At 37.0% G+C, this 20156-nt stretch overlaps 1 protein-coding gene and 1 pseudogene across 2 annotated transcripts; one reads left to right on the top strand and one right to left on the bottom strand.

Moving 5' to 3' along the window:
• Positions 1-1234: 1234 nt before the first annotated feature.
• LOC132111344 (protein transport protein Sec23A) lies at positions 1235-19907 on the bottom strand. 2 transcript variants are annotated; one of them, XM_059518558.1, is made up of 20 exons: positions 19799-19907; positions 18466-18701; positions 18245-18302; positions 16913-16999; positions 16562-16798; positions 16400-16479; positions 15510-15654; positions 14799-14957; positions 14255-14370; positions 13834-13957; positions 13637-13717; positions 13434-13523; positions 7690-7796; positions 6741-6894; positions 6550-6627; positions 6303-6464; positions 5093-5179; positions 4516-4671; positions 2692-2757; positions 1235-2523 (listed from the first exon to the last, which is right to left on the bottom strand). In XM_059518558.1, exons 2-20 carry the CDS (start codon positions 18684-18686, stop codon positions 2434-2436), a joined length of 2298 nt encoding a protein of 765 aa, XP_059374541.1. In that variant the 5' UTR covers positions 18687-18701; positions 19799-19907; the 3' UTR covers positions 1235-2433. The 2 variants fall into 2 exon arrangements, with proteins under 2 accessions (XP_059374541.1, XP_059374539.1); XM_059518556.1 differs by lacking the exon at positions 19799-19907 and adding an exon at positions 19088-19214.
• On the top strand, positions 8972-12785 carry LOC132111998 (adenosine receptor A3-like; annotated as a pseudogene).
• Positions 19908-20156: the final 249 nt, after the last annotated feature.

Genomic DNA, 20156 nt, shown 5'->3' with positions numbered 1-20156 from the left:
CTTGAGATTTAATACTTTTCTGCCCCTTGGCAATGATTGGAGTAAAAGATTGTTTTCTAAGATAAACCACAGCAATACAGTTTGGGAAAATTGTCTTTGACAATATGCTTCGATTCCACTCTCAATGGTTGCATTCAGCAGTGCTTGTAAAATGCATCATGACTCTCCCTGCCAACAGGATTTGGGTTCTTGTTGTTAAAAAATGACTATTCTTCACTGAAAGACTGAGATATCCTTCTCAGCTCTCACATACACATTGATTTGAATGTTGCAATTGCAATAAGAGACCACAAAGTCATGCTATCCAAGTAATCGTCTCCAAATCAACATGAAATCGATGTTCTTTAGACACTGTTCTTAAATTTTTTTATGGTATTAAATTTTGAAATCGGGAGATTGAGAAGCAAATTTAAGAAAATAAAAGATGGGATATGAGGAAAACAAATGCACAAGGGGAAAATAAAAATCAATGGCTATAGGAAGAATTTATAGGTGTAGTTACAGGCTTTCACAGCCATTGAGCTGAAATTAGTATGAAGAAGTGTATTAGCATGCATTATAGAATCAGAATATAGATGATACATTACACTGTGCTCAGGGCATGAAAGTAATATCATTTTCATACCTGCCTAATGAAGTGTTGAATTTATTCATTTAATAAGCATGAAAACCTAGGCATGCCTTTTTGACTGGGTGATTCATAAAAGTATGGATAAGAAGACGGATGAGAAATTTACCCGGGAATAACATGGTGTTCTGAAATAATGAACACTTAAAGCATGAATCTTTAATTGTCTTTCCATAAAACTTGGATGTGAAATATCTAGATCGACTGCTGTGAGAGTTTAATCATTAACATACAGCATTTGTTTGACACAAAATAATCACAGTTGAACAGGTGCTTTCAGTTAAACGCTGCGCCCGTGTGGCCATCAGTGAAAACAACCACAGAAATGGTGTAAACGAAGTAACTCTTCTTTCAGGACATCCCTGAATCTCTGTGTTGGACCCAGCTATAGTATTTCATTACTCTGTAATGCAATTAATTATTTTACACACCAGCCCAAACTCTGACTTGTGAAGCATGCAATAGTTGCGCTCTGTTAAAGGAATATTTCGACCCTCATGTCGATCAAAGCCTGTATGAAAAAGAACAGCTGAGAGATACAAAACCTGTTTCACAGAAGTCAGTCAGTCATGCAAAGTCTCCAAAATCTAAACACTGCAGGCTAGCTGGGATCATGAAGCCAGTTTTATTAGAAACAAAAACATACAATACTGCTAGAAATGGCTCATAAATATAAGAGCTACACACAGAAAGGCAACTTATAAATTCTGCAAGTCTGTGTTTGGAATGGGGCATCCAATCCTGCGCTGAAACACAAACCATCAACAGCACTGAGACGAGAGATGCGCACAGGCTCTAAAAATAAGCAATTGTTCTGCGCTGTTGGCTAGAGGCGCATTCGAGCTCTCAAGCTTAATTGGCTACATCGGCACTGCTTTCACCTTCCTCGACTAAGCAAACAAAAGTATCTACTACAGATGTGCTAAAACCAGCTAGTTTCCTTCCTCCGTTCAACATAAGTCTCACAGAGCTTCATACACCTAAACATCAGATTTGAAGCAACATTTCAGGCATAAAAAATGAATGTTCAGTCATTATTTAGTCGTCCTCATGTTGTTTCAAACTCATATGCTGGTATTTCTGTCCGTAAAACACAAAGTAATAGCTTTTTAAAGAATAATTGTGGTTTTTGCCATATAAAGAAAAAGCATAATAAAAGTAATCAATATGACATTTGCACTACATGCCAGGTTTTCTGAAGCCATACAATAGCTTTGTACAATAAATTTGTTTTGTGCATTCAAAAATGGTGTGCACAAGCAATTGCATTGGCATTGGTTCAACAACAGCATTTTTAATTTTGGAGATAAATGTGGGCTAAATTACTGAATAATGACTATAAAAACTTAAATGACTGAAAGCTAATGTATGGCTTCAAAGACTTGGAAATAAAGCAAATGGACTATTTTTGTCTACATAATAATTCTTCAAAAAAAAATTAAGTTTGTTTCCAGGTACCAAAAAAGGCTTATGGGTTTGGAATAGCATCGAGGGGGAGTAAATAATGAATGAATTATTATTTGTGTGTAAACTATTTTTTAATTATGTTTCTTATTCACTCAAATAGCAAAATAAATTCAATCTGATTTAAACTGTAACAAATATCTTGTCCTGGTGTATACTCAACATGTAGTGTTAACTTTTTTGTCATAATCATTAAAGAATGACATTTTCTTTCACGATTGACTCAATCTCTCTTTTCCAAGATCTAGGCTCAATGTATGCATGATATAAATGGAGAAAACTTAGGGCAGTGCCAATGTGACCCTGCTGGCTGTGTGTAACTGAGAAAAAGACTGAGGCTCTCAGGCAGCGCTGGACACTGCCAGCTTTTTCAGATGATCCATAAACACCTGAAGACTCACATCGTCTGTCAGAATGGGTGCGCCAGACTCCTACACAAACACAGGAAGTGTGATTCAATCAGCGTGGTGTGGGTAAAACAATATTCGAATAAGCTGAGATGCGTATATATTTTTCTAAACAAAAGCTTGTCACAGTAGACTAATCCATATTCCTCACATGGGAAATGTGCTTGTGTTGGTGAGATATATAGCACTCACCTGACCCCATGCATACATGTTGTTGTGAGTCTGAGAAGGATTCACTTTGGAGAGGAGGAAACGAGCCTGGAGGGGGAGAGAAAGTTCACATGGTGTATTACTATGCCGATTATAAGCCAAGCCTCAGTGACCCATTACAGTCATTTATTCACAAGCACCGTTTAAAAATCTCTGAGGGCGAGTTGCTCAAGCATAGAAATTGACTGAAGAGCTGTGTAAACAACTGTTTTCAAAGCAGCACCTTCCATTTGAGCAGTCACTAATAAAGGCTTGAGAAAATGGAGGTGGCTTTTTGAAAGCAATTTATAAATATTGGCACTGACTAATGCAAAATTACTGATTCAAGCTGTCATTTGCCATGGCTCTCTCAAACCAACTATTTTTTTAGTGTATTTTCCGGACTATAAGTCGCACTTTTTTTCATAGTTTGGCTGGTCCTGCGACTTATAGTCAGGTGCGACTTGTTTATCAAAATTAATTTGAAAAGAAACAAGAGAAATGAACTAAGACAAATTAACCAAGAGAAAACATTACCGTCTACAGCCGCGAGAGGGCGCTCTATGCTGCACAGTGCTCCTGTAGTCTACACAGAGCAGCATAGAGCGCCCTCTCGCGGCTGTAGATGGTAATGTTTTCTCTTGGTTCTAAATGAATGCGACTTATAGTCCAGTGCGACTTATATATGTTTTTTTCCTCATCATGATGTATTTTTGGACTGATGCGACTTATACTCAGGTGCGACTTATAGTCCGAAAAATACGGTAACTAGAATTGATAGATCTGGCTGTAAAACAGCCTGTAGGAATGTATATTGTGGCTGAATGGGACCAAAAATGTGATACTGCATGTCGGAGTATATCTCTCCATTAAGTCTTGGAGTGTAAATGCAGCTAACTGACCTGTTAAAAGTGGTATTTTTTTCCATATCATATATACATACAGAGAGAAAGATGATTACAAATTTCATCAAAATTTAGAAAAATATCAAAATATAAAATTTTAGCTTAACATCGCTCATCCCTACTATATATACACACAGACATCTGTGACCACACATCAGTTGACATCCATATTCACGAGCAAAGAGCACTTAAATGTTGGCTGGAACACAGAGTGATCTTTGATTTGTTATTCTGCTTGGTAACCATGAACCTCAGCCAGGATAATGAACTATATTACTTGGCAGAAGAATTCTTTTTGTGTGTCTGTGTGTGATTTCATTTTATTATTACAATTAACCAATTGAACTGTTTGTTGAAAGCTGGCATCTTTTATATTATAACTGTTGTTGCTATTCCATTAAAACAACAACAAAAAAACAGATATAATCCACCGTGGTACTCTGATTTTTACCAGAATTTTTACCAGGGTTCTGTTCCAAAACTTGAGCTCTGTTTATTGGCACTTTAGAAGGAAACTGCCGACATTTCAGGTTCCCCAAATAACTTTTCATCAAACAGTTCTTTAATGAACCATTTGTGAAGAACATTTTAATAATCTAAAAAAAATAAGAAACCTTTTCAGTTATAAAGAACCTTCTGTGCAATGGAAAGGTTCCATGGATGCAAAAGGTTCTTCATGAAATCATCAATGCCAACAAAGAACCTTTATCTGAGGTTTTGGGACAGAGCTCGTATTGCACAACATCTCATGGCTTATTGCTTTAGTTCACTAAGACAATACAGGTCAGTGAATATTACTGACCTTTACAAAAAAAAAAAAAAGATAATTATTGATGACATTTAATATTACTAAACTCTACTAAATCAGTGTAATCTATTCAGTTTAGTATGAGTTCTTAATAATCATTGACATTCTCCGTACCTGACTGCCACCGTGCTCTGTGTCGATGTAGCGTGGCATGGGGAAACGAGTTTGCAGAAGCTCTTGGGCGTCGTCCACAGGAGCCTGAAGCAGGTGGCGGAAGTTCTCATACTCCGGCATGTCCTGGTACCCGGCTTTACGCCACTGAGACACCGTCTACATGAGGGAAAACTCGTCTATCATCTATCAAAAGTCATTGCACAATATGCTAAACCAGAAAATTCATCTGGTTTACTAGTGCTAGTATATGTGACTCTAAGAGAACATCTCACTCCATTTGTTTAACATTTCACATCATTAGCATGTACTTCAGCGAGACACCTCCAATGTTTCATCAGAAAATGTCTGTCCTCTGTAACGCAGCCAATTTTAGACTTGTTTCAGTGCAAAACTGGCTCTGATTTCATGTGCGCAGATTATTGAACAGTTCAGACAGAGACCAAGAAAGCAGACTGCATTCTTAATTATTGAAAAGATGAAAAAGACTTGGATTTAAACCTGTCTACCCAGTCACATGGGAAAACAAACCACTGTGCAATCGGAAGGCAGAACAGGCTCTGTGATTTTTACATCTTACCTCTCCATGGTAAATCACAATCTGGAAGAAGGTGTCCATGAGGAGGATGCGGTCAGGCAAGATACTGCTGCTGTCCAGCAACACAGGCTACAACAACAGGAAAAAGCACGATTAGACTGTCAGTTTCAGTTAGATGCTTTGTTGAACATCTTTTCTACAACTTCCCCCTTCTGGTCCCAGTGTCAGGGGAAAACAGTAAGTAACATAAAGCCCTCCATTAAAAGCAGATTAGAAATACACACATGTAAGTTTGAGATGCTCACTGCTACTGAAGAACAAGCACTACCATTATGTAGAGTTTATACAACCCATTTGCCTGCTTGCATTCTACCTCCATCTCTCGAATAATTGTGTGAAAATACACACAACCTGACTACAAAAGGTACATTTGTAAAAGGTTTAAAGACAACAATAATATGAGCTTGAACAAAAATAAGAACAAAAGATCACAGCACACGTGCACCGTCATTATGTCATTATGCACCGTCATTATGACAATGCAGTGCAGATTCAACACGTCATGACATGATTTACTTTAGAATCATTAAGCTCATAAAAAAAAATAAAAAAATCAATGAATACTGATATTTAAATAAAATCTGTTAAGCTACAGTAGTTTCACTTTCTGTGCACTACCTTTCAAAAGTTTGGATCAGTATAGGTTTGCAAGGACGTCTGCAAGGATGCATTTAAAAGAGCAAAGTAAAAAGAAAATATATTAAAAAATCTAAATAAAATTAATGCTGTTCTTTTGAACATTCTATTCAAAGAATCTTGAAAAAATATATCCCCATTTCCACAAAATATTAAGCAGCACAGCTATTTTCAACACTGATAGGAGTAATAAATCACCAAAATCAGCATATTAGAATGATACTTTAAAGGTGTCATATGATGCGAAATCAATTTTTCCTTTCTCTTTGGAGTGTTACAAGCTCTTGGTGCATAATGAAGATCTGTAAAGTTGCAAAGACTAAAGTCTCAAATCCAAAGAGATAATAAAAGAGATCTAAAAAAAAAATGTAGACTGTATACGTTATACATTTATTGATTTCTAACAGTTTGGGGGAGAATTTAAATTTCATGTGTTGAAAAACATGCCTGAATTTCTTTTAAGTGATCATGGTATCTTACATCTATAAAGTCCCTCACTGGTCAGTCAAAATAAGCAAACATTAAATGCGCAGTGAGAGAAGGTCTGCATGTTTACCTCTGGTGGTCCATTGAATGAATATGCATACAGGATGGGCTGCACCATTATCAGAGACTGGGTCAGGTCCTGCCTCATGAACTGGTGCCTGTAATAGGTGCTTTCATCAGGACTGTTGTTGAACACTTGCAGGAATGGAGATCTCCTCAGATGGAACATAAACTGTCAAAAACAACATCAAGATTTAATTTTCTCTTAGCTGAAAAGTGAGATTAAGTGTCGTCTCAAAGCGTGAGACAAAAGGTACCTGAGGATACAATGAGAACGTCTCGGAGAAGCGAAATGAGTTTGGATCGTCTTTATGATAATCTCCAAATTTCTGGCACTGCAAATTAAAGAAAATAAAGAAATTATTGTGCATTCCTAATACTAATGCACTGATATATTAAGTAACATAGTCCAAGACCCAGCTAAAAGAAGAAGTGCTGAAAGCCCCACCAAGCGGATGAGCTGTCGGTCCAACCAGCGCAGAACATCAGGGCCCTCCTCTGTCTCAGCCTTATAGATGGCCAGGCGGGCCATAAGGATGGCAGCGGCCTCCTGGTCAAAAGATGCAGCGATGCTCTGGATCTGAGTCTGCGCATCAGCCCAGCTGAAGAGGAGGATAAGGAGAAAATTATTGCACAGTGACCTTCAAACACAAGCCTTGGCATCATCAGTCTGACTCGCATTGATTCATCTTCACTGGTTGGATGCTAAAAACATTTATCTAAAAAGGTATATTTAAAAAGCAACAACAAACTTATCTTTCAGGCACTTAAAACACTTCAAGTATTTTTGAAAGCTACAAGCAGCACATTAGGTTTTTTCCAAGACTAAATTTACGCTTTCTATGCACATCGATTCTGACAAACAAATGCAATGTCCTAAAATTGGAATCTTTTTATGTCTGCTTCGAGTTGTCATGGAAACTGTATGTGACTGTTGAGCATAACAAATGGAGGATGATGTCCAAACCTGAATGCATTTATGAAAGAAAGATGGTCACGCTAAGAACAATCTACGATCACGATGATGTGTCCAAGGTTTTTTCCCCAAGTTCCCTTTGCCACTTATACGATTACTCAAATGGTTAGTGATCAGAATGGAAACTCAAAAGTTTGGGGTTGGTAAGATATTTTAATGTTTTTGATAGAAGTCTCTTATCCACAAAAAGGCAATATTTATTTAATCAAAAATACAATTTAAAATAACTGTTCTCTGTTTTAATACATTATAAAAAAGTAATTTATTCCAGTAATGCAAAGCTGAATTTTCAGCATTATTACTTCGGTCTAAACTGAAGTATCACATAATCCTTCAGAAATCATTATAATATGCTGATTTGCTGCTCAAGAAGTAGTTCTTATATTATAAATTTTGAAAAACAGTTGGACAGAGGACTTACTTCCTTGCAATTGTGGTCACTCTGATGCGCCTCTGCCCACTAGAATGCTGATATTGCGTCACATACTGTATGGCTCCACGTCCACCCTGTGGGATAGGAGCGTTGTGCTGAGGGAAAGAAAAGACAGAACACTGCTCAATATTTTGTTCAACAATATTAAAGACAAACCCATCAAATGTTATCACAAAGAAAAAGGGTTGGACTGAAACAGGTTTCCAAAACCTTCCCACCACCTTGGCACCAATCTGCAATTGTTCTGACAAACTACCAAACTGAAGAGTCACACCTTTAGCTGAGCATGACACTCTCTAAAACAGTGTCCCACTCCTCAAGAAGTTATCCAGTAAATAAAGATTTTTGAAAGAAGTCTCTTAAGCTCACAAAGGCTGCATTTATTTGATCATAAACAGTAATGTTACAAAATATTAATGCAATATAAACTATTATAACAGTTCAATTTTAATATATTTTTTATATGTTGCCAAAGCTGAATTTTCAGCCTGGTTGAGCGCATATATATATATATATTAAATGATGTTGAAAATATTTCCACTGACCACTTTTGAACTAGTTTTGAACCTTGTAAGGAGGTTCTGTGAACGTCTAAATCAGACGTACAGAAGACGTCAAAAAAAGACATCATAAAAACTTTAATTCTGGCTCCTCAGTGGACATCTTTTCAACGTCTGCAAAGACATAAAAAGACGTCCACTGGACGTAACTTTGCACAGTGGGTAAGTTCACAAATAACCTAATAGAGTTGTTTTTGTGTTTGTCTAATTCTATTTTTTTTATAAGATGGGGAAACAATTGCATAAATGTGATGCACTGTTTAATTTGGAGATGGAGTGGTGCTAGCGCAGTGGATAAGACACATGTCTGTGGTGTGAGAGACCCGGGTTTGAATCCACTGTGAGACACCAATGTGTCCCACTCCAGCCTCCCAGTGCACCCTGTGTCCACAGAAACTTGCTCTTTAAAATGTTAGATGCTTTATTTACCTCGCTACATGTGATTGTAGCTGTACGCATAGTTTTGCCTCTCAAGGGAGCAGGTTTGCCATTTTCGAATCGGCTGAGGCAGGTGATGATCGTAGAGGTGGCGGGGGGTTTGACTAACGCTCCCCAAAGAGATCAGTGCTTGGTGAAGTGCAGTTGATCCTCTACTCCTGAAGATCAAGCATGAGCATACTCCTCCCATAAAGCAACACCTTTCCTGGTGGTTTGGCACAGATAATGTGACCTTTTCTTTCCACAGCTTCCAGTGCGATCTCTGTTGTTGAATGAGCGTTTGTCTTTCTCTCTGTAAACGTCTGCATTTGTATGCCCATGTAAACATGCAGTGGACGACGGTTGTTTATGCGGCACTGATGATTGGTTCCAGTATCTGCTCCATGTTGGGGAACTTGTTAATCCTGTTGGTGGTGTTACTCAACTGAAGCTTGCAAACGGACACCTGGGTTCTCACACTGAGCTTCTGCCTATGTGATCTGGCATTGGGCATCTCTAACATCCCTTTCGTTATCCATAACAGCCTTTCCCAAGTCAAGAGCTACCCCAGCAAGAGCGCCACCTGCAAGGGCAGTGCTTTTCTGTTTTTGTTGCTCCAGCTCGCCTCCATCCATTCGCTCACCTGGGCGACTGTCGACAAGTTCACAGAGCTCTGCTTCGCTCTCAGCTACCCTGTGATCTTCACAGCATACTGGTCCAAAATTATCCTCGCAATGGTGTGGGTCTACAGCATCCTCAACGCACCTCTGCCATTTTTTGGTTTTGGTAATTACGTCTACAGCGAGACAAAGTTCCTTTGTGTTCCCAGCTTCAAATCGTCCAGTACTGCCTTCAACATGCTCTTCATGGTGGTGGGAATCATTATTCCCATTGTACTGATGTGCTCCATGTATGGATATATAGTGCATATAGCAAGGAACCAGGTGCGACAAGGGACGTTTGTTTGCAACAAAGATCACTGTTTCTATGTGCCAGCCAATAATTACTTCAAAAGCTCCATAGTAATGGTGGCTACTATAGGTAAGCATAATTTAACCAGGGGACATAAAGCAGCTTTATTGTGTTTAATTTGCCCCAGTGTTTTGGATCTTTGATAGTGATTATCTTGCTGACATCATTTAGGTTTGATTAGGTATTATCATTTTCCCCTGACATATGGAGACTTGCTTCCTGCTTAATACATACACTCAGAACAACACCAGCAAATCATTGTTTGGGGTCTGTAAGATCTTTTAAAACGTTTTTAAAAAGTCTCTAATGCTTAACATGGCTGAATTTCTTTGATCAAATATACAGTAAAACTGCAATATTATTATATATTATTTCAACTGAAAACAATTGTTTCTATTTGAGTATATTTTAAATTGTAATTTATTCCTGTGTTGCAAAGGTTAATTTTCAGTCTTCAGTGTCACATGATCCTTCAGAAATCATTTTAATATGCTCATTTGCTGCTGATGGAAACCATAATAAACTATTTTCAGGGTTCTTTGATGAATAGGAATTTCAAAAAGAACAGCATTTATTTGATATATAAATATTTTAATTTGTAACATTACATTTAGTCACTTGGTCAATTTAATGCGCCCTTGTTGAATAAAAGTATTATTTTCTTAAACAAATCTCACTAACCCCGAACTTTTGAAAAGTAATGCACAGTAATACTATAAAATTATTATAAATTGCAAAAAATAAAAAATGTCAAAAGTTTAAACACACATTGTTACTATATTTAACTCAATTTGTGTTTCTCATGACCTTAAAAAGCATTTCAAAATAAATATTTCAGCTTAAATGCTTTGAATTTTTGCAGAAAAACATAAATTGTTTATGTATGAATTTTATTCCAAAACGAAAACTTAATTTAATGAAAGGGTTGGACTGGAGATGAACAAAAAGCAGCCAAAACATGTTCAGCACACTACTTTAGTGCTGTTTAACAGCAACCCACATTGCACCTCATGAGGTTTGTGTGCAGAGCTGGAGTCTACAAAACGAAGAAGCTCAAAAAATAAGATAAAAATAATAACATATTTCCCATATTTCCATCTATCCTATTCTAAAGTTTCAGCTTCTTCCCCATTATGGAAATAATAAAGAATGAGTAGTTGGGACCAAACATTTTACTTGTTATGCAAATCTGAGAATGTATAAAATTTTAGTTATTGAGATTACAGTAGTCAAAGACATCAATCTGTGTGCGTATGTAGATACGACTAACCAACAGAACCATACATTTGACTGCAAAATTAATTGCTGTGGATTGATTGTGATTTAACTAAATGTAATTAAATCAAATAAACATTTTAATTGATTGGCAACTTAATTATTTTAATTGAATGAATAATGTTTATTCCTCTGTTTTTTGGTGACTGAGAAAAAGAATCAAGGTAGATTATGGAAAAACTAATTAGCAAAATACATCACACATGCAACACAACCTCCAGACAGTGCAAGTCGATACTCCTCTTGAGCTAATGAAATAAGCTTGTTCAAAAATCTTTAACCACGTCATGTGATTTGTGCGTGTTGTTGACGGTGTGCCTGCTCATTTGCTGGCTGCCATACATCGTTATCTGCTTCTATGAGACACTGACGGGAAAACAGAGCCCGCAGCCTGCCTCGACTGTTGCCACATGGCTCGTACTCTTCACTTCAGCTCTTAACCCATGGATCAACTCCATGACTCAAATGTAAGCAACTAAGTGCTCCATTTCGATTCTTAGAAACTATGTCATGTGGAATTAGGGTAAAAAGGCAAACATTTTTCTTACAAAGCAAAAAGGGCTGGGCTGTATGACGATATATTCAGTGAGACAGCAAAAACATGTGTCAACTATTAAAGATTTTCCTATACCAATTATATGCCTATAACATTGTTCTATACTGCTATATCGTCACACTCTGGTGGTAAAGCAACCTTGGAAAAAAATGGCAAATCAGCATATTAGAATGATTTCTGAAGGATCACTTGACACTGAAGACTGGAGTAATGATGCTGAAAATTCAGCTTTTCATCACAGAAATAAAAAAAATTAAAATTGGATTTAAAATTGTAACAATATTTCAAAAAATCTTACAGACCTCACTATGCATTTTTGCATTATTATATAAACCATCTTATTGTTTAATTTCAAGGTATTTCATTTAGATTTAATTACTGTAAGACATTACTATAAATATATGGTTTTGGTCAAACAGCCCATTCCTATGTCATGACAGATAGAAGACAGCCAAGATGATCGTAACACATTCTCCCTGAAAATAAGCTCTCTATTTTTAGAAATGTAATCATGGATAGACATGACCTTAATTTATTGTGGATTAAGCCTTTCCTGGCCTTTTAACTTTCAGATGTGACAGCCCATATTCATCTCTGACACATTCAATAATGTTTCGTAAAATGTGGCAGGAGTTGAATGTGAAACAGGATTGGAAGCCGAAGGTGGAGGTAAAAACTCAATGGCCGATTCGGGCCACATCTAGAAAAAGAACATGTAGTGGCTATGAATCATGGTAATGATATGTGGTTATTTAGATTCTTAGAGCTTGCAATTATGTGGGAGGTTTAACATGACCTTGTTTGTATCTCTCAGGAGGTACAGAGCAGCGCTGTGCAAAACCCAGAATAAAATCCGGCAGATGTTTGAGTATTTTCGTAAAAACTCCCTCTCCCAGTGCACAACCATACAACCATGCCGCAAGAGCAAAAGCTTCTCTTCGCCAGCTCCCAGTGTACCTTCGGCACTACAAACAAACAATGAACCCCAACAGGAACTCACACTAGTTTGAGTGCGACCCTCACTGACATTTGGTGGTTTGAACAGCACAGATATAATCATGACTTGGGCATCTGTAACATTGCTTCACCCCAGAACAAGAGGACACTGGGTTGGCGGAACTAACCAGAAGCAATTTCACTGCTTATGATGTCAGACTTCATACAGAATGAAGGAAAATAGTGCAATATTCTACAGTAAACGAAAGGACATTTGCGTCAGAAAAAATGTATCGTTTTCTTTTGTGACTTGAACAGAAACAGTGAGCATTTATTTAGAAAAAAAGTTGTGCAATGTGATTGTGAAATAAAACCTGTCTGTAAAATGCTCCGAATCTGAAACTGCCAATCATACATCTACATCTTGGATGGCTTGAGGGTGTGTACATTTCCAGCCAATTTTCTTTTTTGGATGAACTACTCCTTTAAAACCATGCATACTCAGAATGACCACAATATAAAATGAGTAACTGTGAAGAAGGGACTAAATCCAAATTATTTTTCTGTAAAAATGTAATGTCATGTTCCTCAATATACTGTCCAGTGTTTGGAATCATTTATTTACAATTATATCTTTTGAGAATCACTAAGACATATAAAAGTTTAGAAACTACTACAGTAAAGTAATGCTTTAAATTGAAATGCAGTAAAAAGAAAAAGAAAATCTGCCCTCTAGTGGACCACCTGCATTGAAGATAGAAACCTACATGCAATCTGACACCAGGTTCAACAGGGACAGTATCTGTGACTTTTTTAATACTGTGAAGGTAATTTTTGCTTTACAGTTTTACACAAACATTTTAAATAATAATAAAAAAAAAGCCAGTTGAGAGACAAGTAAAAATTACTTTCCGTGGTAATCCAAAACCATCCATCACTATGCTAGCTTGTAAACGTGTATTTCAACTGACTAATTTTACTTGCATTTAAAAAAAATTTTAAATTTTAAATTGTACCTGATTCACGACCTCAAAGTAGAATGCAAGCGTGGTGTTTGGATCCAGTCCACAAATCTTCCACTGACTTGTGCCACCAGTTCCTATTTCCTATAAGCAGAAGTCAAAATGAATGTCAGTATGTTCTCTGCATTGCCCGGAAAAACACTGAACCTAAGAGAAGACATATAGCCTATCTGATTTGAAATAAATGAGCTACTTACATTTTCTGACACACAGGGACCTTTGGCGTTCAGGGAGACACATGGGCCGATTGCTCCAGAAATCTTTATCTCTCTTGAAGTCTGAAATAATAGTTTAATAAGATTATAAGGTAACCCACATGTAGCACGGTTAAATAATGAAAGAATTAAAACAGTCAATACTACAGAACAATAATATAAAAAGAAAAGCAAGCCACCTTAATCTCAAGAGTCCCTGCAAATACCATCTTAAAGGAACCCTGCTCGTCCTTCGTGAAAACTCTCTGGAAAGTTTGCTTGAACAGGGATGTGTTGAAAGAGTCTGCCATGACCATATAACCTCTGCCATTTACACAAAAGCAGAAAGATATATGGTTGAAGACTAGTTAGTGTCTTAATACATTGCAAGTTTACAATCAGTACAAAAATCCTTTATTAATACAGCATTATGGCCAAAGGAATAGAGTTTCACACTTTTCTGAGTAAGTGTTTGCTCATACTAAAAAGATTAGGGATAGAAATATGTCTAGATTGTTTTAATATGCACCACAATCCCCTCAAATCTCTAAACATGCACTGTCAGCATGCTCAAAAGCACAATTTAAAAATAAAATGTAAAACCTTTTTTGAATCACTTACTCTGTATAGTTGGTGCAGCACTTCATTTCCAGTAATCCTGTCTGATCCAGAGCGCATGCATAAATATCAATGATGTGTCCATTGGCGGCAGCACGGTTGGCCAAGGCTTCATAGTGCTACAAGGGAATGATTGAAGTACAATTTTAAATGTGTACAGAAAGAACATTCAAACAGAATAGGAATCACTCTGATGTTCAATATGTAGATGTAATCTCAAATGTGGTAAGAATTAGTATAATCAGCTTTTAAGGACCAGCTGATTGTCGGTTTTCACAAGTAATGCTGCATGAATAAAAAAATATGCAATTGTTTTTCCAGAAAATAACACTCCGTCCAATATTACCGTTTTCTACTCTGAATTTTCAAACAGTTGAAAACTCAAAGGTCAGTTTGATTGTGAACTTTCCAATGCATCTCTGTGACCCATCACTCAACCAGTACAGTCACTTTAAAATACTCCATCTTTATGAAATCACTTGTATCACCAGTATGTGGGTACTTCTACCAAGCCAATCATACAGACAACAAATACGGGAAAACTCACTTTAGTGGCTTTCTTCATGTACTTGGCATTGTCTTTTTCAATGTCGTGCCAGGATCTAATAGGCGTTTTCAGTTCATCTCCTACCACCATACCCGGACCCTGAGTGGCCGGCCCACCAATGAAAGCCATGATGCGAGCGCCAGTGTTAGGGAAAGTGCACTGCAAGAGGGAAGGAAATGGAGGGCATCAATTAAAAAGTACAAAGCTTCGGAAACACTTTTTATGATCTTAAGTCTTTTGAATTAAAGGCTTCATCTAAAATGCTTTATAACCAATTATATTATAACCTGTGCCGACGTATTAATATTTTAGAAAACTTTTTCATTACAAAATGTATTTTTGAGCAGAATAGTGAATAAAAAGCTGTCAATGAGTATCCAGTACACACTGGAAACTTACTTCTAAAAGGTTTAAAAAGCATCCCAGGATGCACTTCAAGATGTTGAGTTTTTGAGCACATCTAAAGTGTGCAAAACTCTGTTGAAGAAGCTATACCTTTTGATCATAATCTAATTCCCCTTCTTCTTTTTGTGTTACTTCATAGATTTAATGCCTTTATTATTAGTCTAAAGTGAGGAAAAAAGTAATAATAAAAATGAGAAGGCATGTCTGGACTGGTATTGTAAACTTATAATTTAGTAACTGCAGCTGGTAGCAAATCTGTCATTACAGCAGACTGTTGAAGATAATAGCATAAATCATAACAGTCACCTCTAACAGACCAACAGCAATGGAAAGAGCCACTCCGAGTGATCTCAGAGGTCGTTTTCCTTGAGTGACGGGCCAGGGGTCTCTCTGCAGCTCTCCCAGCAAATCTGTCAGATTCATATCTATCTTCTGTACTGGCTGAAGAAACCTGTGCACACATATAATCAGTGACCACTATAAAATCACACGGTCTTCATTCATATCAGTTTGTTCAACTGGTCCCCCAAGGTTTATTTTTTTCCTCACTACTGTCAACAGATGGAGTTTGGGTTCCTTGTCACTGTTGCTTTTGGCTTTTTAGTTGGGGTTTAAAAGACACTTAATGGTCAGTAATATTATAAATTTGACTGCACTATCGGATGAGAACAAATCTTGAACTGAATTGTGCTGGATGACGACACTATTGTCTTCTGTAGAGATGCTTTACAGCTGAATTAAATTAGTTTCATAATAGATGGATTTTGCAACTTCGACACTGTTATTAGACTGAATTGAATCAACATTGAACTTGAGCTGAATAACAACACTGTTGTCTTCTTCAGAGCTGTTTATAGCTGAACAAAACTTAATATACTGAACTGTCTTGAGCTGACACTAGCTAGAGCTGGTTTACAGCAAGATTCGAATTAGTCTCATATTTGATCAAATGTGCATTATTTGTTCTGTTATCACTGTTTATCACTCTGAAGCTGCTTTGATACAATCAATAAAGTATAATGCGCTATATAAATAAAGCTGACTTGACAAGCAACTTCAGAGATAGATTACAAATATCAGAAGTTGAAAAGCTAGCAAGATTCTTAAAAGGCATCAATTTGATTATGCAAATTATTCATTTATACAGTCTGAAGATTTAAATGTCCAAAGCAGCTATAAAAACACATTTAGCTCACCTGTTTGAAGGAGGAACCTGGGGCTGTTGTGGCCCTCGGCCGGCCTGTGCTGCAGCTGGTTTAGTTAACCCAAGCATCTCCTGTGCACAAGATATTTTATTAAGAGACATTTGTGGTGATTACTTTAGTTAAACACCTGTAACTTAAATGATCTCAAATCACCTGAAGCTGCTTAGCACTGAGGTCTTTGGTGCCCCTGAAGACATAACTCTTAGAGATGCCCTCACAACCCAGCTCGTGAACCTGGACCATGCGTCCAAATGTAATGAGGCCCACCAGAGCAGTAGGAGGCAGCAGGCTGAGGGACATCTGAAGTGACTCCTTTAGCGCCTGCAGATCATCATCTTCCATGCATGTGTCTACCACATACAGGAAGCTCAGGGGCATCTGCGGACCACGCTACAGAAAATAAATAGAACCAACGAGTCAGTTACTATTCATGAATTTCAAGTGTCTTAGTTTTAGTGATCAGTATTTATATGGCAATGAAAGGTGGTTAATTAAAATGTTTACCTGGACAACATATTCAATAGTGGAGAACTGTGGAAGAAGCTCAGCAGGTTGGTTGACCTCAGATATTCCAGCGTAAGTTGGCGGGAACTATGGCAGGACAAGTGTCATTAATTAATTGACACGTTCAAAAATGCAATGCACTTTTCTTGGGCTGCAACTACTGACCGATAAAATCAATAAGAAAATAATCGATCACGATAATCGATTAATGTCATCTGTGCACTACGCACATAAAACATCACTTGACAGTAGTATAATGAATTTCCATATATATTTCTGCATATAATTAAAATTTGTTTGCCCTAGGGTTGTGACGGTGAGGAAATTATCCCACCAGTTAATCGACGAGTGACAACAACAGTATCACTGTGGGGGCGAGGGCATTCCCTCTTTCCCTCATCGCTTTTAACTAGCTTGTAAAAGGGCCGTGCACATTTTACTTTCACTTTCGAGTCAGTGGCACTTCAGTGTCAATTGCTTGAATGCAACAACAAAATACAAAGTCAAACTCATTTTAGCCTTTATATAAAACATAGAACTTTTATTAACAAAACAAATAAAAATACACTATGTTATAGGACAGGCTATGCCTAATATAAAATAACAAATAACTTACAACAAATAACTGTTGACAAAAGTCAACAGGCAAAATATTACCAAACAGGCGCTTTTGCATTTCATTATGAAACTAAATCATCTGCCATCGTCTTGTCTATCTCACCTCACTCTTCTTGTCAGTCAGCTCGACTCACACTCCTCATTGAAAAAAATTTCATCTGATCTGTAATGTGACTGTTGTTCGGTGCACTGCATTAAGCGGCTGCATTCACTTTTTAATTGTAGTGTCTGTTCTTTTACTGAACTAAATTATTTTTATTACTTTTAAAAATCTAAACGACGGTGGGGGTCGGTGGGCAAGTGACATGCTTCAACTTAACACCGGTATCATCGTCAGCACCGTCTATCACGACAAGCCTACTGTCAGGCAATCTGGCAGAAGTGTGTGCCATTTAATGCATTTGGAATGTGTTTTCCTCAGGCTATAACTAACAATTTACTGTTTTATCCTTATCTGTCAAGCAAGAATTTCAATTTTTGCATAAAGGCTTTTCCTAACAGCAAGTGAGTCTCTGTTACTTTACATTTTACTAAAAATATTACTTGTTGGAAATTAAATTAAATTTTAAAATTTCATATGTAGTTGTATTTTTCATGAGAGCAGAAAGAGTAAAGGGACTACTGTAATTTAGTATAAATATATGTTCACATGAGTGAATGTGCATTCCTCCTTCCTTGTGCTTTTTTTCTGTTATCAAACTGCAATGACTTTACCTGGTTTCTCTGATAACAGAAGTTGCAAGCCCAGAGTTTTGCTCTGTAATCCACCTGACTGCGAAAAAAGAAAAAAAAAGCATAATAATATTAAGGCATCACAAGTAATGTATCCAGCTTTCATTATAAATGTGTTTATTTGGAAATTACGGCAATGGATAAGAAGTCGATCCTCCATCTGTGAACTCATTATGCTGTCTGCTCTGACTTAACAGACTTACCACAGAGGATTGAGCACAGCTCGACATGTGGCCCGGCTGCACAGCACCGGCTCGTACTGAATCGGGGGAAGATCCGGCCGCTCCTTCAGCGGGGTAAACAGAGAGGCCACAGGAACCACCATACGTGTGGCTTCCAGACGACTGGACGGCCAGACGTTCCAACTGAAACGGACGCCATCGCGGTCCTCGTTCTGCTGGATGAATTCCTGGAAGGTCGCCATCGCAACCTCTGGAATCTACCAGTTAATAGATAAGAGAGAGATGCGATGATGTATTCAAATAAGACACGCATTCTGATCTGCGTTTATATTACAGTCTGATTTATCATTACCCTTTGGACACAGGGCAAACTATAATGTCACATCATTAAAAGCTGGAATGAGATAAGAGATACAAGTTTAAAAAAAAAAGCATCTTTGATGCTAAATGCGGTCTAGGTAGGTTTTTCAGTATACAAAAAAAAAATACAAATGTATTTAAACATAAAATGTTGCATTACTGGCATTATTTTTCTCTGCTTCCTTATTTATTTATTAGTACAGATTATTTTATTATGCCAATTTTCAAATACAACATTTATTATTAATATTATTATGCAATGCATGTTTCTGAACTTTCTCACCAATTTGAAAACTCCAGAGCTACAGATGGGCACCACAAATGCCACGTGCAGATGACAAGTAACTTAAGAGACATTAAAAACGACCAGGTGTGTCAATTACAACACTTTTGGGTAAATATTAACATACAAAATAAGTAAGCAAGGCAACAATCTACACAATTTTCTAATAAGTGATCATTCCAACGTTAGCTTTTAATCAATGTTAGGGTAATTTATTTATTTTTCGCAAAGAAAAAAAATTAAATAAAACTGTGGTTATGCAGTCACTTACATAGATAGACAAATCGCACTTTGGTGAATAAGTTTTGTTTTAGTTTTTTTAAGTTTACTTGAACTAACGTTACATGGATCCACTGGGGGCGTCAGTCCACCCTCCAAAATTAGCCACAGAAAGCTAGTCCGATAGCTTAGGAAATAGAAATCATCTTACATCAAAATGAAGATAACTTGAGAGCACAACTACTTTAGAAAGATCTGTTCCGATCAAACATTTCAGTAAACAGCGCCTTAGATGGCCTGCCTGCTAAAGTAAACATGACGCTTCCAGTCAGCACTTCAATTCAAGCTAAATGCCCTTTAAACCCGCGACTTCTCGCACTACAGTCTATCTAACGCTTCACGTTAATCACCATTAATCATAGAATCATTAGCTATATATATATATATATATATACTATCATCTATTTGTGGAGAGTAAGTGTTTTGACGTACCTGGAGCGTTGATTTAGCGTCTCCTCGGAGACTCTTCAGTGACAGCGAGCTCGCGAGCTGATGACGTAGCAGCTCAACATGGAGTCGCTGCCACGTCAAGAGGCCGACACTCGTTTCATAAAGCATTTGAAGAGTTGTACTCTACACTTATCTTTGAGACGTTGGACTTTTTTATTTTTAAGTATTACAATTACATATTTATTAAATTAAGTTTAAAATTAATATACTTTAATTATAGAATTGTTTTTTTAAGTTTATATACATATTAGAAGAAAATTCCCACTTCAATTAATTGGATAAAGAAATGCATTAAGTTGTAAATGTAATTGATACAATTTAAGTATTAAGTACAAAAAAA

This window comes from Carassius carassius, chromosome 31 (genome assembly GCF_963082965.1).
Source record: "Carassius carassius chromosome 31, fCarCar2.1, whole genome shotgun sequence".
Lineage (NCBI taxonomy): Eukaryota > Metazoa > Chordata > Actinopteri > Cypriniformes > Cyprinidae > Carassius > Carassius carassius.
This window is presented reverse-complemented; position numbering and strand designations above follow the sequence as displayed.